Genomic DNA, 25,001 nt, shown 5'->3' with positions numbered 1-25,001 from the left:
CAATGCCAGGGGGAGAGCGGGGGGGGCCGGAAAGACGAACAACGAACGAGTGAAGCTGCTGCCAGGGCAAGAGTGTACCAGGCGTAGAACTGACCAAAAGGCGTTATTGAAGGCGGCGACCTCGGGATGACGTAGTGAAGATGTCGGAAAACTACCTACCTAGCCGCCAAGATTAAAATAAGCGCAGAAGAAAAGCAGTAATGCCAAGCCGTAAAGAAGTAAAGATAGGTGTAGAAGCTGCGGAAAAATAATAAAAAACTGCTGACGTGAGGCGGGGGGGGGGGATGGGGACGGGGTGCTGACGGCCAACGAGGAGCTAACCCCCATGGGCCTATGTCGGGAAAAACAGTGCCTACTTTGTCGTGTGTTGCGTGTGTTGCGTGGGCGGCGGCAGCGGAAGGGGAGGGAGGATGAGGGTGCAGTTGGAAGTTCAAAGCATCCGCTACCGTTAAAGACAAAAGACACGACAGAAGCATCGCACAAAACCACAGTCGCGTAAATCCTTGTGCGCTCTTCGTCTTTTCTTTTCCTTCTTTTTCTTCTTTTCCTTGTTTTTCCTTCTTTTCCTTTTTTCCTTCTTTTTCCTTCTTTTCTCCTCTTTGCCATCTTTTTCCTTAGCCCTGCTCAACCTTACCAGAGATGCCAGGTCCAGCTTGGGCGAGGCCGCACCTCCGGCCCCGCCCACATCTACGTCCCACGCGGCGGCGGCCGCCATGGCAGACAAGGAGTTGGAGGAGGACGTTTGAGAGGGCGAGGCGGCAGAGAGGGAGATGATGCGCGAGGTGGATCGTGGCGGACAGCCGGTAGCATTGCTGGTGCCCCTCAAAGAGGCGGTGGGGTGTTTGGCATAGGAGGAAAAGAGCTGGCGGAGCAGTAGGCCAAGGAGACGCTGTTCGTCCCAGCCACGGCCCTGGGTGGGCGAGGGGGAAAGGAGTTAGGGTGTTTAATTTCCAATTACATCAAATAGAATGTTAGAAATTTTGCTGCAATGTTGTACATGAATCGCTATAGTTCTGTCTTCCTGGAAAAGCTAATCAAAAACTGCCTGTACAAAGTTTTGCCAAGAAAGTACTCTGGATATTTATAACCGTAACTCCGGGTCCGCCAACCTTCCCCTCACCTCCCAAAACAACCACATTCACCCACATTCAAACGAACACATGCATACATACATACACGTCCCCTATCCACTCACCCGCAGGACCAGCTCCGCCGCCAGCACCAGTGTGGCGGGTGGCAGCCCCGCCAGGTGTGACCTGCACGAGGCCAGGTGGTCCAGGCAGTGCCCCAGCCACTTGGTCCGGAACGGCGACTGCATGTCCAGCAGCAGCGAGGTGAACACCACCAGCTGGTGCGCCGTCAGGAGGGAGCGACCCTCGTCATAACGCCGCTCGATGGCCTCAACCACCACCTGTGGGACAAGTAGGCAGTCGGTTGGTGCAGTTGGTTGGTGCAGTCACCTTACCCCTCCCTAAACCGCCCTTTTGCAAATCCCGTTGAGTACCCTTCCATGGATCCATAACATAAACCTCTCGGATTCCCCCCCACCAGCATATCTTGCTTCCCCCAAACACATACCTCAACACATACGTACACATATACGCAGACACATGCATACACACATACATACACACATACATACACACATACATACGTGCAGACATACACACTACAAACGTGATGTCGTGGCTCTCACCAGCACCCTGGTATCCAGCGCCTCCATGGCCTTGTTGACAGTGAATGCCGATATGCAGCCTAGAATGGAGGCCATGCGACCGAAGTCGGTGGCGGCGCAGGAGAGCGGCTCCTGAAGGTGGGCGTGCAGGTCCTCCAGCCACATGTCATCCAATAGGAACCTGGGATTTGAACCCGGGTGGGGCGTGGGGGAAAGGGGGAACTCCCTTTCGAAAGCCATGACGTGCAAGAAAGGTACGAAGGAAAGGCTGGTGGTAAACTGCCCGATTTTCCTGCCTCCAGACATTTCAGCCCAAATGCTGCCAGCCATACACAAAAACATACGAACACACACAGGCAGGCGGCTGGCAGAGGTTAAGGCCTGACTTCTGCTCCCAGTCGACCCAGTCGACTCGGGTTCAAATCCGCCTGCCGGCTCCTCGGGTGTTTGAGGAGTGATGAAATGGGAGGTGGCCCCCCATCTTATGGACGGTGTAGGACGTGATAATATCAACTTGCGAGCTGACCAGGAACTAAGTTGATGCGCCGTTGATCCGCTAGATTTGGTTGGATGCTGGTGGTGAGTTGCCGAACCCAACGAATACATTCTGAAGTCGGATGGGGTGACGGATTAGGGTGCCCCTCTAGCAGGGGAGAGCAGGGACTGCCCCGGGAAAGGGGGCCGCTGGCGAAGTTAACCACCCTGTAACAACATACACACATACACGCAACCACACGCAAGCCCCAAGCCCTAGGGCCCCGAATGTGCCCTTGTCCCAATTCCCTGTCCCAACCCGTACTCCTATTTCTGCCCCAACGGACCGCCCAATATCCCGGTGGGCCCAGCTCGCGACGGTGACCGCGGCCGCCCCCCTCGTCCGGCCCCACCTGAACCTCCTGGCGAGTCCGTGCAGTCCGTGCCACTGACTACGAGTGACCTCACCGCAATGGTTGACGGCCTGGCGGAATACAGCCTGAAGGGTGGGAGGGTGGGACCGGGCGGTTTTTGTTTTATCGCGTTTGGCTGTGGGGTGTGGAGATTTGGTGATGATGACGCTGATGATGGTGCTGGTGCTGGTGCTGGTGATAATGATGATGATGGTGGTGCTGGTGCTGGTGGTGCCGCTCGGCTTACCTCTCCCGTACCCTTCCTTCTTCCCTCCCGGGCCCACCCCAACCCCCATCCCCTCTACCTGAAGTAGAGCCACCTGGGGCAAATACCCGTGGTCGTACAGCGCAAAGATGGTGTTGAGCGCCGGGGTCAGCACTTGGAAGCCGCCCGCAGCGCCCGCGCGACGCCGTGCAGGGTAACTGTCGTTGCCGTTTTGGATACCGTTATGACCGTTGCCGCTGTCGTTGGAAGGTGACGGGCTGGTGAGAATCTTGAGCAGGCGCTGCTGTACGGCATCGGCGCGCTCCCTAGCAGGGTGACGATTAAGCACCGCACGACAGGGAGTTCGAAACCCGCACAAACATGATCCGAAATTATCATACGAGTTGCGTCTTGATATATAAAACGTATTTATAACATATGGATAAAGTTCAGACAATCTTGACAACCTTGGGTGCAATTTCAAATCCTGAAAAAAAGGATTTCATATACACACAAGCTATACGCGCACAAGCTATACGCGCACACCCTTTCCTCTCCCCTTCCAATCGTTTGAGGAGCGTATCACGCCCGCCGTGTGTTGCGTACTTCCCCCCTTTTCCCTTCAAACTCCTCGACACTCTTCGCAACTCCTCGACGCTCTTACACACACTTATCTCTGCTCCGGGCTCCAACCCCCTCCAGCAAGACGCACCTAGTCAGGCACTTGCCACTCACAGCAGACGCACAGCACAAAGCCTCCAGCTGCTCCGCGTTAAGCTGGTGTACATACGCCGACAGATCGCGAACCAGCCGGCAGCGGAACGCCTGCAGCACGGAGATGGGGAAAGAAGACAGCTAACGGTAACGGTAACGGTAACGGTGGGGCAGCTGATGCGAGAGCCTCCCTGGAGCCCCAACCCCCCAGCCTAAAACCCTAAAACTCCTTCTGAGCTCTCGTTTAACTTTAAATCCTGTTCCATACCTGCAGCTCCCCAAGCTCCCCCGCGTTCAACTGCAGGTGATAGAAATCCTGCAGCTGTAGCAGGAAAGCGTACGTCTCGTCCCTGGATAGCAGCCCCGGCACGCAACGGGGGTGCGTAATGGCGGCGGCAGCGGCGGCGGCGGCATCCCCCGTCAGCTGGTCCATCGAACTGCTACCGTTGTTGTCGCTGCCGCTACCTCCACGGCTACTGCCGCCCGCGGCGCCACCAGCCCCTGCTTGCGCTGCTGCTGCTAGCGCCGCCGCCTCCGCACGTAGTAGGTTGTCGTACACCTGCCGCATTTGCTGCCATTTGGAGCACCACCTCAGCTGCTCCCATACGGGGGAGCACTCCGTGGCGCCCGCGGGGCAAAACCCGTCAAAATAGCTCATGGAGAGACCTAGCAACGGTGACGGCGGCCGGGTGGTGGCGGCTCCACCGCCGGCGCCAGGGCCAGCAGCTGCGCTGCCGCCGCTGGCGGGGGGCGCGGCGCTGACGGAGGTGCTTGCTACGGCGGCAGTACGGATGCCGCTCCGTGGCGGGACGGGCCAGCGGTGGCCGCCGCCCTCGTCTCCGCGCCTGCTGAGGCAGCTGCTGCTGCTACTGCTGCCGTTAATGTGGTTACAGCCATGGAGCAATCCGTGGCTAGCAGCGGCTGTAGCCGCGGAGGAGCCGGCGGCTAATGCCACGGACGGCCGATTGCAGGAGGAGATCGGTCCAGGGACGTTGGTGCAGCCATGGCTACGACGCGGGGCGGTGGCAGTGGCGAGGTCCAAGGCACAGGAGCCGCTATGCTTGGAACTGCAGAAAGCACTGAGCGCAGCGTTCGCGATAGCCGTGCTTCCGCGTTGCGCCTGGGCAGCGGGCGAGGTAGACAAAGTGTACGGCGAATTTGGGCTTGTCGATACAGTGACCGGAATGCTTGACGGCGGTGATGCACACGGCCAGGAGGTTCCAAACTGGATAGACCTGTGCTGGAATGCCTGGTGGGGATGATGCACGAGCGGCACAGGCGCTGGCAGCGCCTGTACAAGGAGGCAATCAGTTAACTGGAAGTGTAAACTATTTTCTTGAAGATTTTACATGCGCCCAGGCAACGACAGCAGGAAACAAGATTAACGAATTTCGTGCCACGTCGGACTCGGATGGACGGTTAAGTACTGGCTTCGGCGAACACAGGCAGCAAAACATAATCCAGGAAAACGACTTTCAAAAGGCAACATCATGCGAAGGGAATCGTAACGAGGCGAGTTAACGGTAGAAAGCAGTCACACGTGGACCTCGTGGCTCATGACAGAGTGCCCAACCGTTAGCCGATGAAGCACTTGTGCTTTTACAAAGCTCTAATTCTCCAGCGCCTGCATGTCGTAACAATGACGCACCATCGCTGCACTTCCCCTTCGGCTGCGGCTTGCAATTCTTCCTGTCGCCGTGGACATATCAGCTGACTGCAGTGCTACGTCCTCGAGGTCACTGATCTGACAGCGCGTCCGAAGTTATCGGTATGGGCGTTGGAAGGAGTGCGTCTGCTTTTTTCCTTTTTATGAGTGAAAACCTATGATAATGTCCCAGATCGCCAAGCAGCAACCTTACAAATATTAAGTGTCACCTGCTCGGTTCTCAGAGGTAACTCGTTTGCGTGGATCGAAACACGTTGTGTACGGAACAGCACCAACAAAGAATCGTAACATCGCGTTGCACACTGCACATGCCAATATTCCTGGTCTTTGCCATTGCCACTTCGTAAGCTACTGACGAGCGACAATGGATCAAACCTGCTCCCCTCGCTCTAAACTGCTTGACTCAAGCGCGTGACGAGACGCATTCGGCAATTCTCATACAACGCCCAAAATTGTGCGAACTTGTGCAGGCGTATGCTTAACGACACTTGCTCCACCTTGCTCCAGGTAACCGCTTCTTGGGTCCTCAATGGTGTTGTACACAACCTCATAGGACTCCAGCAGCGAGCGGCACACACGCGACACCGCATCCGCGCGTAGCCGTGGCACCTACATCATTCGGAAAAGGTATAGCGCAGCACGTCTGCATACGTCAAGCATCACAGCGCTACCCATTTCCCACACCCGAACTGCGAACGCAAGATGTATACTAGATGTCAAATTGTTAGTCAATGCCGAGAAAAAGAAAACAAAGGATATATCGGGCAGGCTATCGAACAAGGGACGCCGCGATATGCAGATTCTGGACCTAGGATACCACCTGGTTTCTCGCACCTGGATGGCGTTGAATTCCGGCAGTGCATCAGGGCTGGACACCAGAACAAAGAAGCTCCTTAACGCCTCTGCAAGCCGCGGTAGCGACAGCGCCGGGTCGCTGGCCGGGCTGCCGGATCCCCCAGCTGCCGAAGAAGCAAAACCATCCTCCTCGCCGTCCTGGCGAGCCAACGAGAGCACAACGCACGACAAAAACAACCACTCAGGGCTACCGGCCTTCACTTCCCATCGGCGACGCCTCACCCCGGCAAAGTTCAGTCCCTTTTCTCGTAGGGCTCCCTTTTCCCGCTGAATGGTCCCTCGCCTACTTTCTAAAAGCCCCTCCTCTTCCCCTATGGGTTAACCCCCCACCCTTAACTTCTGATCTTGGCGTCGATATGCTGAACCGCAATGCTTTTGCCCATTTCCTCCCGGGAGTTACAGCCCTCTTACCTCGGCCTGCTGGTACAGCCGAAGCCGCTCCACCACCTCCGCCATGCCGCACCGCGCCAACAGTCGCCCCACCTCACTGCCCACCAGTGCCGCCGTGTGCGCCTCGATGCTGTCCAGGACCTGCAGACAGCAGAAGAGCCAGCCAGCCGGGTCGTCAGGCGGCGAACCAGACAGACGTACACATGCTGCCGAACGACAACTAGACTGGCGGATAGGACAACTGCAGAAAGGAAAACCACAGCTCAGCAGCAGCAAACGACAACCGGCACCAGCTAGGGCATAAACATCTTACCGCACCTCGCATCATGTCCCAAACCAGCACCCTAACCCAGCGTATCCCACCCAGCGTAAGCTTTTTTGCATATTGGCATCCCACCTGCCGCGCGCGTGCACTAGCCGCTGCTCGGTGTTGCAGCACCGCCCACACCGCAGCCAGGCAATTTATTAGGTAAATGCGGTGCGCCGCGGGGTCTAGCCTAGCCACCTCATCCACCCGTGAAGGCGCATCGGGCGTTAAGGCCTCAGCTGACTTGTCGCACATCTCAGCTAGCGGATCGAGCACAGCGGACAGCACCGGGCCCAGGTCTTCCGAGGCGGTAGCGGAGGAAGATGTGCTGCCGTTAGCATGGTGTTGACCATGCAGTGCCGGGGTCTGTGTCTGCGGCTGCGGTCGCGATTCCATGGCGCTCTCATAAGCATTGAGGATCTCCAAAAGATGGTGGACAGTCTCCGCAACCTGACAGGGACGTGGCAATATGGTTGAATGAGAGGGTGAATGTAGCACATAAGCAGGAGCAGGAGTTTCACCAAGGCTGTTCTATGCTACGCTGCAGCACGACCTTAACCCAAGCCAAAACCCTTTCCCTACCTTGCGCTCACACCGCGACGCCCCAGTATGTACCATACCTGTGGCGGGGGCGACAAGTCCTTGGGCGGCGGCGGCGGGTTGCGCCTCAGCCTGTCGCCCCGTGCGCGCAGCTGTTCGAAAAACACGCGTGTGGCCATGTCACGACAGGACGCCAGCGTGGCCGTCAGTTGGCCGCTGGGGCCCAAGATGCGCATCACGAGGCCGTGGTAGAAAGACAGAAGCTGGCCGAGGCTGAAGCACAACAGCGTAGGCGGCGAGGTCATTAGCACCTGCTCCACTCGGAGCTTGAGTGGGCGGCAGATGGAGTCGAAAATGCGGTCCAGCAGCGCGGGAGTGTGCAGCGAGTCACTGCCGCTGAGCGTCTCTGCGCAATGGGATGAGGTGGCGGGAGGGTCAAGAAGGAAGTTGCTCAACTCAACCGAGGATGATAACGTGCTTTGCCAAGGGTGGTTCTATTCTGCTCGTGAATCTGGACCCCTGACGTGATCTGCTTCCTGCGCTCGCCCACTCACCCATCATCTGCTCGCTGGCGGCCTCCGCGCTGTTGGCCTCCTCCCCAAACAGCGCCACAACGAACTCTCGCTCCGAAGCCAGCGCCTAGCGAAAAACGAAATGGCTAAATCATAAGATAATTACAACCATCTAACGCATGGTCCTTAGCATTAATAGTCCATGGATGGAGGTGAGGTGCTTAAGTTATTGGACCATTCAGAGCAATTTGGCATATATGAACAGCTGGCGTCTTGGCAGGAGAAAAAGGGATGGCTATGATGGACGAAGACATGGATTGCTTGGCGCTTGCGCGCATACATGGCCGCGGGCAAAAGTGTAAGTTTGCAGGGTGGAAGAAGGGGGAGAAAGGAACACAAAACTGAAATATGGGAGAAATGGACGGAAGTGAGCAAGCGGCCAGGTGTGGACAGCGGGCCGCGGGACGAAGCAGCTTAAAGGAAAATCAAACCCCAGATTGGAAAGCTGTCAGCGAGACAGACAGCCCTGCTTGTCTCGAACGCCCCAGAACGTGTGCACCGTAGAAAACCTCCCTCGCCCGATCCTCATACACGTGCATGAACGTGACGTTGCGTGACGTTGTGTGTGACGCACCTGGTGCACCCACGCGAGCATGTCGTTAACGTAGCGCTGCGGATCGTGTGCGTGGATCTCGATGGGGCGTGGCACACCACCCGGACCGCCACGGGTGAGTGCTGTGATGAAGCGCTGGAACAGCGAGTTGTGGCGGGCGGTAGCGACCTTGGGATGGGCGGGAGTGAGGGACGGCGAGGTTGGGATGACGGCAGGATGGGGACGGTGGGAGAGAGGAGACACGGCGAAGATCACATATATTTTCCGAACACAGATCAGACCATGAATGCCAGTACATGAAGGGAGGCGACACCGCGCTGCAGACAGGAGCTCCCAACTCCAACCGGCAAAATGTGCTTCGTCCCTGCTGCTCTTTCGTTGTCCCCCTATCATTACCGTTATACACATCCTGGCATCCCACAGCCCGCCTTTCCGGCTCTCATCTCCGTTCCGACTAGATGTGCCATTCGGAAGATAACGACTTCAACAACAGAGTCCTTCCTCCATTTCTTAACCCCGGTGTTTCCTCTCTATCCACCTAAGCCTATCCCTCCTAATCCTTAACCCTTACCTTCCTAATTCCTATCAGCACCTTGCCACCGTTTTTCCATCCTTTCTATTCGCACTTTAGTCTACACACAGACACACTATAGGCTCCATCCGCACCTCCTCCGCGCAGTACTTGAACAGGACGGGCCGCTCCCGTAGCGCAGCCACCGCGGTCTGCAGCGCCGGCTCCACCTCCGGCGCATCATACTCGCCAATGTTGCGGCACTGCACCTGTACCCACCTGTGGCCGTACAGTCGCCGTGCGCACGCAAACAGTCGCACATGCACACCCGCATATCTATAAGCCTATGCTGTGCAAACACTGCCAACAGCTAAGCTCTTCTACAGCTAAGCTCTTCGCGCGCTGATGCGTCTCACACAGCAAACTGAGACCCGTTTGTGCGATGCTGGGCTGGCTCCAGGTGGCTCCAACAGGGAGAGGTATCTGCAAATAAATACGCTCACGCGCCAAAGCTGCAGCCTGCCTCAGCCTCCTACAGCTTACTCAAAAGCCGCCTGTGGATCCCTCCACGGCTCCATGCGGTTGTCGCCTGCTGGCGTCTGCCTGCCACTGGCCACTAGAGCCTGCCTCCTAAGACAGCCATTTCAATGACCCCTCCTCTGGCAACAGCTATTTCAGTAGGTATATCGATAGAGCAGCAGGGAAGAAAGCCCTAACCCGCGCCTAATCCCTCTACATCAGGGCTCCCTCGCCATTCCGCAGCTACAAGTCCTACCTGCACAGTCGCTCGTACGCGCTCTCCTGGTGTGAGGCCATGAGGTCCATCAGCTCCAGTCCCGCCCGCTGGTGGTGTGTGCGCAACAGCTGGCGGCAGTTGTCATGGATGGTGCGCACGCGGGACAGCGCGGAGAAGAAGGCGGGGTTGATCTCCTCGCCCTGCAGCGCGGCAACCTGCACGGAGATGGGTTGAGTGGGAGCTGGGAGTGGGATAGGGTTGCGGGATGAGGTGCGCGAGGTGCGGTAATTGTATGAAGTGGCTCGATTGTGTCGGATCGATTGATCAGCGGGCAAATGATGACTTGGTGGACAAACTGATCGACGTGAAAAGTTCGGAGGAAAGCGGTTATAGTACATCCCTAAGTATGTCCTCCGTGCTGCCTGCGACACGTTTTCCTACGGCCCCGTCCCTCCCTGCCAAGGCTGTGTTGGGTGTGCGGTTCATGCCCCCAGAGAGCGGTTCTCCCTGCATCGTCATTCAGTACCCATGGAACCTTGACACTTGAATCAAATCTGCCCCGCCCGCACGTTAGCCCTCCCTCGGCGCTTCCAGCGCCGGCGCCGGCGTCACCACCCGGCCCCCCTCGGGCTATATGTTCCGTGTCTTGACCATGCCCCTATCTTATCTCCGCTCTCCTCCATTGCAGTGGGCCCCGTGCCGCACCGTTGGGCTAGGTTAGCCCCATGACCTTTCTCATGGCACATGATTTCAAGTCTTCCAGACTCTCCCAATCTTCCTCTGCTATCCATGACCCTACTCCCTCGTCGTTGCGAGTTATCCACAGCCACATTGCCCTGGCTAGGCCCCGGACCTCTGGGGCTGAACCTTACGGAAGTTCCGCTGGCCCAGGTCCGCCCATGCACAAGGCCCCACAGCCCTGTGCCCAGACGCGACCCCCAGACTTCCCGTCATCCCCGAACCAAGATCACCCACGTTGCCCTACCATCCCGCCGCCACACCCAGTCCTAGCCCGTATGCGACCCTTCGCCCCACCGCCACCACACGTCAAACGCCCCTGTCCCCTCCCCACAGGTAGTTAACCCTTTCTCAACCCTGAACAGAGAAGGTGCGTCACAAGACCGAAATCAAGCCTGCCGGTCCTGACAGAACCTCGTTACCTGGCACGTACCCTCCTTTCAGGGCCCTGGCCCGGCCCCACACACCCACCTCCTCGGGTGTCAGCTGGTATGTATCCAGGAACTGCGCCACCAGGCCCTGCTTTCGCTCTACCGCCTCCAGGTCCCTGCTCAGCCGCTCCGTATCCGCCAGCAGGGAGGAGGAGGAGGTTTTGGTGGACGATACCACATGAGAGATGGTGGAGCACGAGGCTGAGAGCAGGTCCAAGCTGCGCTGGACCTCATCCAGCGCCTACGGGAAGTTTCGGGAGAGGGGGATTACGAAAGTAAGGATCTAGTTCTAGAGGTGTGCAGGGTGCAGGGGGGCTACGGCCGGAGGTCTCGGGGTCCATTTGGTATGGGTTCAGGTGGCTGGGGTGCCAAGGCGGACCCGCACATCTGTGGTTCCCATCCCGCAGCGAGCAGAACGCAGCAGCGCACCTTTATGACCGACTCCGCCGCTCCGATAAAGCGTTCGTTAATCGCCAGGCCACGCTTTTCTATGGTGGTCCGCAACCCTCGGCGAGCTGCTGGTGTGTTTTCAGTGTAGAAGGACGACAGCGTTTGAAGCGAGCTAAGGAGCTCCGGAGAATCTGTCTTTATGTCCAAGACCTATGAGGGGCACCGGGTGCAAGCCGAGCATTGAAGGGTCTGCAGTTGCACATCGATGATCGTAGCGCCCAAGCACACCTTCTTCACTTTCCGTGCTAATCCTGGTGCCAACGGCGCCGCTGACAGCCCTGTGGAAGAATTTGAGGCCATGACTGTGCCCCCAAAAAGAACTACCCTTACAAGTTCAACTGCTACAAAAGTTTCCTCAAGGGCATGGTGTCAAAGCAACCACAAAATGAGTAATAATATAACTCTGATGCCCTTAGCAACATACAATTAGTACATTAACTAGGAGGGTCGGAGAGCGACATGTATACAGTACAAACTCTGCACTGTTTGCTCATGTCCCTGTCCCCCAACCTTTGTGCTGTATAGCAGTATTATCACCGACGTTTTTTCATAGTAAATTATGTAAGTAATATTATATCGAAACACTGAAAGGAGCTGCAAAATGGCGCAGTCGTTCGACTCGCTTTTCTGGGCTTCGCACGCTTCTTTTCATAGAAGACTACAGGATGGAAATTATTCAAAATCAGCGCTTGATGATCACTTTGATTGGCTTCTCTATGGGACGCAAAAGTTCAAGCCGTGCAATGAGTCCTCCCGAAAGCAGATTCTTGAAAAGCTCCAGCTGGAGTTTAAGGGAAAGACATTCAGCTACTATGCAAGGTTACGTCCGCTGGCGCTCAGGGCAGCAAGGCTGCTGGTAGGCTGACGCCGCCGAGTTTGGCGCCAACCGTCCGCCAAGGCCTCCCAAGGAGTCCCGGGACCCAAGGCTCCGTGCATCACCTAAGGATGTAATTCATGCAAAAAATTGCAGGACTTGGATGAGGTCCAGGCCATGCTGCTGCTTAAGCGCTGGCTGAAGGACAACCCCGACGTCAAGCTGGATGATCTGTCGGAGAATGACCCAGCGGCCTTGAATGACTCTATCCTTCAGGTAATGGAAACCGCAATCGTTGACTTTAGGCCGGGGGAGAGGCTGCTGGCGGAGCGAATAGGTGGCGGGAGGGGGTATTGGGTCGGGATCACGGTCTTCCAGGATAGGATGCACCCGCGCAACTTAGGCAACAACTGGACGAGCTACTCCTAGCCAATGTGCCTGGCGGAAAAGAACGACAAGCTTTCCCAAGTAGCCGCTAAGCCACGGACAGCCAACTCGGGTCATTCGTGGGCTGTTGCCCACGACATGGCAGTCGTGCACATCTAATATCTCAGCATCCGCTGCCCCGTTCGTGTGCCTCTGTGAAATCCTGCCAACCTGCATCTGGTGCTTGCCGGCTTTCGCCATCGCTTTCAGGTTCTGCGATACTACAACTCGGAGCGCATCTTGCTTCTCAAATGCATCCAGGTGGTTATGCTCAAAGGTGAATACATTTCCTGGGAAATACCCACATTCCCCCTCTTAAAACTTCGATAGACATTAACCTAACTCAACACTACCCTGTCAGCGGGTGAAACGGACGAGGCTGGTGGCGCCCTATCGGACCTTCTAGACCGCCTAATAAAATCCAATATCGAGGAGCAGCTGCATGCCAGGCTTCGAGAGAACTTGGAGAACGGCGCAGCCGCCATCACCCGCCGTCTAAAGGCCGGCGACGTGGCCGCATGCGCGCCCGCCGCTGCGGCCGCCACGGGCACTGCAGGCGCCGTGTCAACCACCACCGTCGGCTTTGTCGGTACCGCTGCGAGTCTTAGCTGGCTTTCCGCAGCAAGCGGCGAGATGCGGTCGCAGCTGGTTTCAGAGCGGTTGGAGCTGCTCAACTGCCTGCTGCTGTTGTACGAGGTGTGCGACATAGCCTGCAAACCCGAGCGCGCGCAGGCGCTGGCGCGTCTGCTACTGGACAGGGTCTTTCTGTCGGCGCAGACCGGCGGTGCTCAGAATGGAGCCGGCGGCTCGGGTTCGTCGGCAGCTGAGCACGGCATCCGTGCTGGCGGTGGCGCCGACACGGTAACGCTTCTGAGCCAGCAGCTCGCGGCACTTCTCCTCATGAGCTGTGTGGACCTGCCGGGACACGTTCGCCTGGCGGCGGCGCCGACGGCGGCCGGCGCCGGTGCGGCCGATGCTACGCTGCCGCTGGGCGGCAAGACCATGGGCGTACACAACCAGATCAGCCAGTACGCAGCCACGCCAGCCACAGCGCTGTTGCTGCTTACTTGGGCGGGCTGTCTGCGGCTGCTAGACGTCAGCGGCGGCGGACACATGATTCGCGACCTCGACGGCGCCACGCGTGAGCTTGATGGCCGCGTCGCCGCCGTCGGCGGTCTCACCACCGCCGTTGCGGCGCTGACGGCGCTGTGCGGTGGCGCCGTCGGCGCGCTGTTGCTTGTGTACCGCAGCGTCGCCACCAAGGCGCTGTGCGTGCTTTGCACTGCCTTTGACCTTGGAGCTGACAATGTGGATCCAGCAATGTATGAGGCGGTAGTTGCGCTGGTCAAGCTGTGTATGGAAGGTAAGTTGTCGGACTGCACGGCGAAGAACAGGGTATTGTGGGGCCGTGGCCATCAGGCTTGGCTAAGGCACGTGTGGTTTGCAGGGTTAGGAGGGGCACATTCGCCGGTGCCGGGAAACGGCTACCGGGCGAGATTTCCACCTGTTTGTTTGGAGCACTGCTAAGACAGACCGGATGACGCAGGGGGAGAATGCAGTCAAAAGGCACGCGGGTTAACGACTTACTGGTTAACGCATAGGAAGATTGAGTTGCAGCAGCCCTACTGTCCCCTCTCATTCCCCTCTTCATCCTGGCTGGCCGGGCCTGATGGCCATCGTCCCCGCAGGCGACGCCCGTGCCTGCGCCGCTCTGTGGGATGAGTCGCAGCCGGCCACGGCGCCCCTGCGCTCGCTGCTGGCCTCTGCAGCGCGGCTCTTCCCGGCCGTGCCGCACCATTTGCTGCGGCTGCTACGGCTGACGGCAGCCTCACCGGACACGGCGCGTGCGGCGTACGCTTTCCTGCAGCGTTCCGTGTCGTTGGTAGTGCTGCACAGCGCGAGTGAACCAGCCATCCGGCATCTTGGCGGTGGGGAGGTGGAGCTTACTTCGGAGCTGCCCTGGAATTTGGCGCCCAATGTGCCAGGGCTGGTGCTTTCGCAGGTTGGCGGGTCGGGACGTTGATGATGTTTTGTCTTGCTATAATCCCGCTCTCTAACTCACCATGTTTGATCTCACGCTTGCTTTGCGGCGATGGCTTGCGTGTATATTCAAACTATCCTTCATGCACCGTTCTTTGACGAGGTTTCGAACGTGCTGTGGCACCTAGCGGCGAATCGTGCCTTTGCTGGAAAGCCCTGTGAGCAGGGGATCTGTAATTTGTGCGCGCTGCGCTAGGTGGAAGACGAGCGGCATGTTCTTCTAGAATGCCCAGCTTATTCTGCATGTCGTGAGTGCTCGGACGTACCCCTTAGCTAATAATTCCGATATGAAGCCGATCATGATGAACAGCGAGCAAGCAAAGCTCGCTGGCCCACCTGGTACATAGCATTTGGCTTACGCGCTCGTCTCTACACAGGCGGTCATAATTGAATAGTGTCCTGGTTTTTGTGGATATTGCTTGGATAGCAGAACTTTTGCGAGGTACTATGTCCCTTACCTAATTTGTTTCTCTTAAGCTCTTGGGCCTCTGGCTCGCACGGGCGTTTTACACCTCCCAGGGTAACGCAACCTAGGTGCAACACATACATATATACATACAAGACCTGTCAGGGTCGAAAATCCTTCCGAAAACCCTAAGTTAAGCAAAGTATTGCGCCCCTGGTTGATGGACGGTGGTGACCTGGGATAAAGTTAACCTGCGAACCGACCAGGAATGGAGTTGGGCCGCTGTCGACCCGGCAGATTCCGTTGGATGCTGGTGGTGGGTGCGGAACCTGAGCGATCCACTGAGAAGTTGAGTAGGATGACTGGATGAGGGTGCCCCGAAATACCGGAGAAGGCAGGGTTTCGCAGGGTAGCTGCCACGGGCGAAGATAAACCCCCCGTTTCACACACCATATCAAAACCGAGATTGTTGAAGCATGGCTCCATATGCTTCCTGTAGGGCTTCATGGGCACACTGACTCCCCTGCCGGCGGCGTTGTCGGAGCTGCGGGGCCGCTACGTCCTGGTTTCTTGGGACGCGGAGATCAGTGGCGGGAGCTACGGACAGGTGCGTGGATTGCGCGCACGATGGGGTCTCGACGACGACGGGTTGTGCAACCGCTACCATCGGTCCGTCGCCCCATTGTTGTCTGGGTCTCGTCCGTACCTGCGCTGGCGCTGGCGGTGGTTCTTATATCCCCATATTGCCTGAATCCTGCAAAGTATGTTCGCAGTCCCTTGGCCGCTGCGTCCCTCGTTTTTCTCGGATGTCTCAGCTGCTGCCACACTCGTCACAGCAGTAAAGGCAACCCCTGTTGTGTTGTTGCTGAATGGCAGAGTGAATAAATGGTGTTTCAACGGATTCGACGTGATCACGGGTACTTGGTTTGTCTGATCTTCTCCAGGTGCTGCTTCTGGGCCGTGCCTGCCACTGCGTGGCCACGCTGGAGCACGCTCTGCTACACAACCTGCCGCTGGAGCGTTCAGATCCGACACTGTTGCGTGACTTGTCCGACACGCTGTCCCTGTTGGCGAGCCTTTGCTCCTTGGAGCCTTCCCTTTTGGCGGACCTAATAACGCAATCGGTAAGGCTGAGCTCCGGAACCCAGCGCTTCTGGATTGATGTCGTGGCCGGCGTGCTGGCCATCGGGCCGCAGCTGGCTGCGAGTCTTGCGTCGACGGCAGCGCAAGCTGCTGACCCGGCGGCCGCTACTGCGGCGACGGCGGCAGCAGCTCCGTTGCCGCCACCGCTGCAGCTATTGGCGGATGCTGCGGAGTTGCTAGGGGCGGTGGCGGCGCGTTCGCCGGGAAAGGTGTTGACGCTGTTGCCGCAGCTGCAGCTGTTGGCGTCACCTGGAGGAGACCTTCTGGCGGGGCTGCCGCCGGCGGTGCCACTGATCGCGCTGCTGTCGTTCACGGTGCCGTCGTGCATCGACTCCTTCTGCGGGCTGCTGCCGGCACTGTCGGCGTTGCAACATAACCTTGAACGACCCATGGGTCGTTACCCTCTCACCACTGCGTTGTTGTCGCTGCTGGCCCTGCTGTTGGAGCGAGGCTTCATAGCGACACCGCTTCCCGTAGCAGCGCTGTTCGTATTGTACGAAATGTTGCCCAACCTCCATCACTGGCGCTACGTGAGCGCCAAAGAGCGGTGGGCAGTGACCCGCGGGTCATTACGCGTCGTGCGTCTTGCCCTGACTGCTGGGGCCTACGTGTCCGATCCGGACATTTCGGCACTGGCGGCGCCGCCACCGCCGAAGGTGGCAATCACGATACCTGGCCGCGATGGCAGCACCAGCGGCACCACGTTGCTGCTGACGTACGGCGGGACTGGCGCCGGCCATGCAGCGCTGAGCTCAGCGGCCACTAGTCCGGAGGAGTTGGGCTCTGCTTCTCTGTCTCCTGATGATATTATGCGGGCGGCGGCGCCGAGGCTGCATGTGTCGGTGCTATCAGCGGCGCTGCTGAAGCTTTTATTGCTGCACGGCGGTGTGCTGCTCGCTCGCTGCCTGCCGCCGCCCGCGGATGTGCTGGAGGTGGGTATGGCGAGCGCGCATGCTTGGGCGGGGGGCCTGAAGGGTGGCTGTATGCCTAGCGAGGGGCAATGGTGCGGATCGCGAGTGCATCCAGGGGTACACGCGTATGGATGCGCAGCGTTCAGAAGAGAAGGCTACGTGGGTTGTAATTGTACGTATGTCCGGAGGCCTTTGGGAAAGCAGCCGAGTTGGTGATAGAGGGGACGCGGAAGGAAAAATCGTGGCGAAGGAGGTGGCATTGGGATGCCACTCTTGTCCTTTTAAGCACTCGCTTCCTCGGCCCTGCAGCGCCTACGAGGAGACGACCCGTCCCGGCCCGAGCTGCCCCTCTTGGAGGAATGTGCTGGGGAGGTGGTGCAGCTTATCCCGCCGCTGCTGGCGGCGGCGGGCGTACACCCGCAGGTAACCGGCGTGCCGGGTTGGGGATTGGGCTGGGTGTAATAAGCCGGGGTGTGTGTGGGGTACGTGCGACGTTAGCATATAGCATCTGCCTCCTGGGACATCCCCCCGGTGGGTGGTTGGGTGGGTAGGTGGTAGTCGTCTTGTGATGATGCTTACCTGCGTACGTGTAATTGTCATGTCTTTAGGGTTGTATCCTTGTCGCGACGTAGCTTTGTTCGTGCCCTTCTTCCTGCCCGTTTGCGTTGCTTGCGGATGAATGAACTGGTCATGTTTCCTGTACGGCGGCCACAGGAGCAGCCCTTTGAGGAGTTTCTGTTTTCGGGTCAGGATCCGACGCCCGCATCGCACGTGGCGTCCTACATTGCTTACCACGAGGCGGACCGGGACATAACCCCGGCTGAGCACCAGGTGAGCGACTGACCCATGGGTCTCGCCGCTTCTTCAGACATTGTTACCTAAGGAATTGCGTTTTTTGGTGGCTAGATGGTTAATACGGATCATTCGGGCCATAGACGCCATCATTAATAACTAACATAGGTTCGTTGTCTTCACTTTCTTTTGGATTGTCACCACAGGAGGTTTATTATCACAGTAACGGTGATGATGCCCACACAAGTGCCATGCTTGCGTCCAGGTGCTTCTTGCTTTTTTCCTCGCGGCCGTCGCCTGTTACCCACTGCCGCTGCACACTGCTGGCCTGCTATACCTCGCAGATCAGCTACCGCGCCCTGCGCGCCTTGCTCTCCATCGCCGCCTGCGTGGCGCGTCCCGTCTCCCGTTCCCTGCCCGCCGTCACGCTGGCGCTTGCCATACCCAGCGGCAGTCCCGCGGAAGCCTGCCTACGAGCGCTACTGCGTGGCGACGCCGCCGCCAGGCACCCCCAGCACCACGCCCTCTCCGCCCAACTGGCAGCTGAGGCAGTGGCTCATCATGCGGAGCTTCTAGACGCCCTGCTTTTCCCGTCAGAGTTAGAGGAGGAGCAGCAGAGGCATCGCGCAAGGGGTGGCGGTGGCAGCAGCGGCGGCGGCGGGCCGCCGCCGCTGGCGCTACCGGCACCAGACGGAACTGGGACTGTTGCGGCGGCAGGGGCTGTGGCGGTGCGCAGGGGTCCGCGGACGTCACGCCAGGCACTGGACGGGCTGTATGCGACGCTGCAGCAGGCGGCAAAGCTGAAGCAGGAGCAACCGGAGGTAAGGGCGTGTGCCTTAAAGGGCAATATAAAGGGAAAACCCAGGTGCGGGATCCATATAACGGATCTGATCCCCTTACGTATCAGCCAGGGACTAACACCTCTGGTTCTACTGCATTCCATCACCCGGCCGCTACTCGGTCATCCCCTACCCTCCGTCCCAGCTCCTCCTTCAACCCTTTTCCTTCCACAACCCTCCCAGCCCAGTCCCTCCTGCTGTGGCTTTGGACGCCTAGGCAGTGGGTCCTGTGGTTCTTGCATATGATTGCCTCTCCACGAGTGGAAGGATGCACATAAAAAAGAGGAGGACTGTCCTCTGTTACTGCCCCGGTCGAGCAGGTCCTCGCCTCCTCGCTGCGTGTCCTGGCGGCCATGTGGCGCCAGCCCGCAGCCGCGCACCGGGCCGTATCCGTGCTGCGCGCCGCGCCGGCCTTGTGGAGCAGCTTGGAAGCCTGTCTGGAGCCGGTGCCGGCAGGTACGGCACCAGCCGCTGCCGCAACCACTAGCTCTGCCTTCCCCCTTTCGCCGCATGCCCATGTGGTGGCGGCGGCGGCCCAGGCAGCTGCCGAGGCCGCTCCAGCTCATCGGGCCTTATGCGAGGCCTTTGCGCTGCAGATCCTGACAGCAGAGGCCTTCGCTCGGGCGCGGATCCCGGCCGCGGCGGCGGCTACTGGGGGCGGCGGCCCCGGCAGTGAAGTTCAGGCAGTACTGGATCGGCTGGTGCGTGGCGGCGGGCTGCTGCGGCTGCTGCGTGGTGCGGTTTCGGAGTCTGGCGGAGGCGGTGGGGCTGGGGCAGCGGCTGCCACTGTCGCCGCCGCGGTGGGCGCACTGCAGATCGCCGCCACGGCGCTGTACTTGGAGATGGGCGTTGGGGTGGTTTCGGGGCTGTGGGCCACTGTGGCGGTCGGTTCTGAGCCGGAGCCGGATGCGGTGTCCCTCGGGCCCGCGGTGCGAGAGGTGAGGGCCTGCTGACATCCACTACTCGCCCCCTCCTCCAAAAACTTTTTCGAGCTCACATCAACAGTTCGTTACATCTTCGCCGCTTCTGCACCAATTCTTTCTTTTTTACCGCTTCGTTATACATTTCTTTCTCACGCTTTTTATTTTAGTCTTGGCGGCGAGGTAGGCAGGTTTCCGCCGTCATCTTCATTACATCATCCCTAGGACGCCGCCTTCAAGAACGCCTATCGGTCAGTTCTGCTTCTTGTACATTCTTTACTTGGCAGCAGCTTCACTCGTTCGTGGTTCGTCTTTCCCCACATGCACCTTCGCAGGTGGGCAATAGCCTTGGTGACTTTTCGGATGTTTTTCCTTGCTCTCCAACCCCCGCCCTCACGCAGGAGCTCTCCGGTATTCGGTCCCTTTTGCTCCAGGGGGCCGTCACCACAGAGGACATCCGGGCAGCGCACGACGACCTCCAGGTGGCGGCACTTCACCAGCCGCATCTACAACAAGAGCAGCAGCAGCAGCAACAATCAACCCACGGTTCACCCACGGGCACTCATCAGCAATCCCCGGGAGGCGACATCAACATGCTGCAGCTGCCGCCCACACACCCGCTGGCGCAGTTGCTGCAGCGGCAGTGCCTGGGGGCGGCGCTTGTGAGCAGGTGATTACGAAGGAGGAGGAATGGGACCTTAGACCTTTCCAGAATGCGAATAGGGACCTGGCGATTTCTGTGCCGCGCGGGGCTGTGAGGCCACTGTCTTACCCCTTCCGTACTTGAACACTTTCCTGCCATTCCTCCGCCTCTTCCTAGTCCAGCTCTTAACTCCAACCCCACATGCTGCTGCCCAAACGGCCAACCCTCTCTCTGTTCACGCCGGCAGTTAATTTCTCTTTATTGACATTTATAAAAAAATATAATATCTGCGGGTGCTCATCGCGTGGGTGCTCATCCCATCCCACACAGGTGTCATGTGGCCACTACGGACCTGGCCCAGCTGCCCGGTGGCCCCGAGCCTCCGGTGCCGGGTACCGACGACTATATGCTGAGTAGGTCCCGACTGGTGGCGCTGCTGGGGCCCGCGGCGGGGTCGCTCAACTCTTCAGATCTGCTGACGGCGGCGCTGGGAGACGTCAACAGGACGTGAGGACTTTTTGGGGGAGGGGGCCCGGGGGGTTGCGGATCGGGGATTAGTGTCTTTGGGGCTGGGGGGGGTAGCTGCTCGGCGCGGGATTGAGGGAAGGGGGGGAAAAGGGAGGAAAGGCTGCCGCAGTTGCATTTTTGCTGCTGTGCTGCACTCATGCACTTGCGGATGTAGATGAATGCAATGTCCCGTCCCTTCCCCGCCTCGCGCTTGGTTTTTTGGGGGAGGGTAGGTCCTCGCTCGGTGAGGCGCTGCTCGCCCAGCTGCAAGCCGCCTGCATGCTGACATCCGTACTGGCACAAGATGGCAAATTGCTTAAGGCTACCAGCGGCAGCAGCAGCGGAGCCGCCACCACTGCCGCTGCGCTCCTTGATCCACCAGCGCGAGCTCGCGAGCCCGCCACCCCCGGCGACGCCGGCCCGTCGACGAGTACGGCTCCGGCGGCGGCAGCCGGCGGCGGCGGCGGCGGCCTGCTGACGGTGGTGCAGTCGGCCTGTTGGGCGGCCATCAGCGGGCTTCTGACCTGGTGTGACTGCCGGGACAGCCGTGCTACGCTGCAACCGGACTGGGGCCTGCGGCGTCTGCACGCGCTGCACATCGCCGCTGCCCTGTCAGCCGCGCGGCTGCTGTTGTCCGTGCTGCAGAGTGTACGGCCGGTGCTGACAGCTCCGTCATCAGCACCGGCCGCCGCCGCCGGCTCCGGCGGTGCCGTCTCCACACCTGCACGCACCCCCATAGGGCTGGGCAGCGTCTTAGGGACCCCCATCGCCGTTACTCCTGTGGCCACTGGTCCCCGGGGGAGCAGGCAGGGCGCCGGCGGCGGCAGCAGCACCGCCGCCGCCGCCGCCGGAGATGGTGGTGGCGGTGTCGCCGCCGATCCGGCGTACTTGCCGTTTGTGGTGTCTTTGGCAAGGCAGCTAGCGGCGTGGGTGCGCGCGTTAGTGACGTCTGGGCTGCCGCAGTGTCCGCCGGCAGCGGCGGCGCAGATTACAGATGGCCTGGCAGGCGCGCTGCTGCTGGCGCTACGGCCGCTTCTGCCGGAGTCCGCGGTGGCGGTTTCGGAGCTGCAGCTGCTGCAGGCGGGGGACCGACAGCAGCTGGCTGCATCACTTCTGTCCACCATTCCGCAGGTGGGGCAGGCAAACTAGGGTTGTATCCGTTCGTGGGTACTTGTGCCTTTAGTTCCCCCTTAGGGGATGAACCAAAACCTTTAGTTTAGTCCATCCCCTAAAGGGGAACTAAAGTTTGCGCAGGCGGGTTGATTTTAAGAGGCTCGAGCTGCGGACGAGTGGGGGAAGAAGTGGAAAGGAAAGGAGGAGGAGGAGAGAGGAGAGGATGTCTTGAGCGTGTTGCGGACAGGAGGTATCCAATTGTGTCATTGCTTCCTGATATGTTCGCGAAGTCTTACCGATGTGAAGGTTGCGTGTATGCAAGCGAGGCTGATGTACTGTCACCGTTGCCCCTTCGCCTTCGTTTTTGCGCATTCCTCGATATGTATCCATGTTTGGCGACAAGCCATTACGCACGCACAATTTCACATCCAGTTAGGCGTCCACATATGCACGCACTGCTGCGATTTACTTTTTTCCCATCCACGTTGCAGCTGTGCGATTTGGCCGCCAGCGGCTGCATATCCACCTCCTTGGCGGCACAGCTGCTACTGGAGAGCACCCGCCACCTGGCCACACACGACTGGTTGTCACTCCTACTCAACCACCTGGATCTGGGCCAGCACATACTCGCTGCCGCCAGCCGCGCCGCAGCCCTGGCGGCGGCCGCCGCGTCTGGCGGCGGCTTAAGCGGTGGCGGTTCTGCCTCCCTCCAAGGCGGCGATGCGGCGGCGGCTGCGGGCGACCTGGGCATGCTCACTTTGGCGTTGGCGGTTGCGCAGGCGCCTGACGGCGCCCGAGCGCTGTACGACAGGGGCATTGTCGATCAGCTCGTGGCGGCGGGACGCCACCTGCTGTCCGGCACCGGAGGCAGGCTGGCGGCGTTCTCCGTCATTGCGGTGACGGGTACGGGGCCGTACAGGCCGGGCGTGGATGGCACCTACGCGTCTACCGCAGGACGTTCGCGGTTCTTGGGCAGCGGGGGCCCGCTGCTGCCGGACACCTGCGGTGCGTACCTGCCCTCTACGGCAGCGGGGCCGTCTACTGCCGTCGGCGAGGGCGAGGTTTGGTCGCCTGTGCACCGGCAGTGGTGTACGCTGTTGCAGTTCTCCGGGGCATTGCTCAAGACGCTCGGCCAGCACATGAGCATGGAACGGGAGGTGAGATGCAGCTCGCAGGTCCCTCCCTCTCCCCCATTCTCTCTCTCTCCCCCCCTCTCTCTCTCCCCTTCCCTCTCTCTCGCACGCTCTCTAGCTTGCGGAAAGGCCTAGGGTTTCCTTATTGCGGCCATGACATTCCTCGCATTCCTCTTTCCTCTCTCCTCCGCGGTGCTCTCCGCCGCCGCTGCGGCGGCCGCTGCCCCCACGCCCTCCTTCCCGGTTGTCAGCTTCTTCTCCTGTGTGTCCTGCTTGGGATCCGCCACTTAACCCCGTGTCTTCCTTCATGTCCTCATTCCGCCTCTTGTGCCCTTCTTGACGTCCTGTTTAGGCTTTGGACCTGCTGCTGGCATTGGAGCCCCGACTGATGCTGGCGGTGCTGCCGCCGGGGGGAGATGTGGTGCAGCCGCTGACACTGGCGGGTCTGGTGGAGTTGGAGGCTGCGTTGTTTTTGCTGGGGGAGCTGACCGCCTACCTGGGCGGCTGGCACATGGTGCTGCCTGCCTCCTTGCTCAACTTCAGGTACGTAAGGGGATTATCGGGATTACGTAAGGGAATTGTTATTATCGCGCCATGAGACCACCTGCTACGTGTGTAGAGAGCGTTTTTCGATTGCGAGCAGTTTTGGGTTTACCGCGTCGCAAATTCATGCCGCGGAATATTTATATAACGCGCGCATATTCATTTCGAAGTGGTTACCCTAGGGACGTTTTTGTTTCTCGGGTGTTTTTCGTGACGTCGACGTTGACATTGACGTTGACGTTGACGAATAACACTTTTTGATATTCGGTGTGGACCCCTTTCAGGACCGCCGTGTCGACTCTGCTGACATGGCTGGCCCAGCCCACCTTGTCCAAGTCCTTCGGCGTTGACTGCCGGCCCCGCACCGCACGTGAGGCCGCACTAGCCGCCACACCAGCCGCCGGCATACCCAACACGGACGGCTGGTTTCGAGCCTGCACATTCGGTACCGCTGCAGGCGGCCAGGCGGCAGGCGCCACCGCCGCCGCCGCGGGCAGCAATGGCGGCCTTACAGGTGGTATCGGCTCACCCATCGCCGGCGCCATCCCCAGCCTCAGTAGTCTCGCTCGCGGCTTCTCGGAGGGATTGCCGCCGGGCATGTCGGTGCCGGTTACGCCGGTGGCTGGAGGCGGCCTCGCGTTTGGGGCCGCGGCAACTCCGGTCCGGGCCGCAAGCGGCCTTGGGACACCTGGCGGCAACGCCGCCGGTGCCGGTACGGCGGGTCCCGCCGCCACTCCAGGGGCGGCGGGCAGCGGTGGCGGTGGTGATGCGGTGTGCAGCGAGTATAGCGCCGAGATGGCGGAGAAGTTGTACGTGTGCGCGCAGCACGCGCTGATGTTCCTCGTTGCATCGTCGCCGCAGGTACGGCAATGCAACTGCGATGTACGGCGGTCTGTACACAGGTTTCTTCAGTGGGCACGCCGCATGGGGCTACGTCTCCCTACTCGCCTGAAAGCACGTGGCATGCACTTGCGTCCCATTATGATCTTCCGCATATTCCCCTCCTTTCCCCGGGGCCCCCGCTGCCCACCGTCTTGCATTTTTAATGCATTCCTTCTTTTCCAGTAGCTCGTTCTTTTCGCTTTCCAGACCCATTTCATTCCGCGTTGGACCCCTCTCTGCTCCTCTTTTTCATACACAGCTGAGCCAGGGCGAGGCTGCAAGTCTCGGACCCGCCTGGCCTCGAACCCGCGACCTCTCCGCACTCCTTGATCAGTGCATGTGCGCCTCCGAGTCCCTGGCCCACGCTGCCATCACCGCCGACACGCCAGGCGCCGCCACCTCAGCCGCGCGGCGCACTCGCCTCATGCGTTTGTTGGCCCGCGTGGGTCAGCTGTGCGACAGCTTCCTCGCGGTGCTGGCGGCCGCTGGTGCCGGAGGCGGCACTTCCGCTGCCGCGGCCGCTTCCCATCACCACAACCACAACCATCATCATCACCGCCATCACAGCGCCCGCGACTGGCTGGCATCTTTGGAGCTCGAGAGGGGGCAGGGGATGGCGACACCAAGCGGTGTGGGAGCTGGGGCTAGTGGTTTAGGGT

General features: G+C 59.6%; 2 protein-coding genes across 2 annotated transcripts; one reads left to right on the top strand and one right to left on the bottom strand.

The window, feature by feature from the left end:
- Positions 1 to 5,321: 5,321 nt before the first annotated feature.
- Positions 5,322 to 11,530, bottom strand: cog6 (component of oligomeric golgi complex 6; the record flags this gene model as incomplete). Its single annotated transcript, XM_002948656.1, has 13 exons — positions 5,322 to 5,756; positions 5,982 to 6,140; positions 6,450 to 6,533; positions 6,790 to 6,998; positions 7,050 to 7,149; positions 7,320 to 7,645; positions 7,794 to 7,878; positions 8,386 to 8,532; positions 9,031 to 9,211; positions 9,651 to 9,826; positions 10,821 to 11,021; positions 11,210 to 11,380; positions 11,459 to 11,530. The coding sequence occupies 13 exons, from the start codon at positions 11,528 to 11,530 to the stop codon at positions 5,583 to 5,585; spliced, it is 2,085 nt and encodes a 694-aa protein (XP_002948702.1). The 3' UTR covers positions 5,322 to 5,582.
- A 301-nt stretch (positions 11,531 to 11,831) lies between these two features.
- On the top strand, positions 11,832 to 24,990 carry VOLCADRAFT_89091 (uncharacterized protein; the record flags this gene model as incomplete). The annotated part of the gene is made up of 21 exons (XM_002948778.1): positions 11,832 to 12,086; positions 12,201 to 12,320; positions 12,681 to 12,747; positions 12,832 to 13,833; positions 14,159 to 14,472; positions 15,416 to 15,523; positions 15,861 to 16,991; positions 17,280 to 17,393; positions 17,685 to 17,801; positions 18,107 to 18,583; positions 18,922 to 19,057; positions 19,145 to 19,401; positions 19,444 to 19,539; positions 19,923 to 20,191; positions 20,495 to 20,671; positions 20,905 to 21,802; positions 22,276 to 22,789; positions 23,334 to 23,460; positions 23,745 to 24,321; positions 24,602 to 24,784; positions 24,910 to 24,990. The coding sequence occupies 21 exons, from the start codon at positions 11,832 to 11,834 to the stop codon at positions 24,988 to 24,990; spliced, it is 7,020 nt and encodes a 2,339-aa protein (XP_002948824.1).
- Between the last annotated feature and the right edge of the window lie 11 nt (positions 24,991 to 25,001).

Source organism: Volvox carteri (genome assembly GCF_000143455.1).
Source record: "Volvox carteri f. nagariensis unplaced genomic scaffold VOLCAscaffold_11, whole genome shotgun sequence".
In the NCBI taxonomy this organism is placed as follows: Eukaryota; Viridiplantae; Chlorophyta; class Chlorophyceae; order Chlamydomonadales; family Volvocaceae; genus Volvox; species Volvox carteri.
The sequence above is the reverse complement of the archived record's forward strand: the minus strand, read 5'-3'. Positions and strand labels throughout refer to the sequence as shown.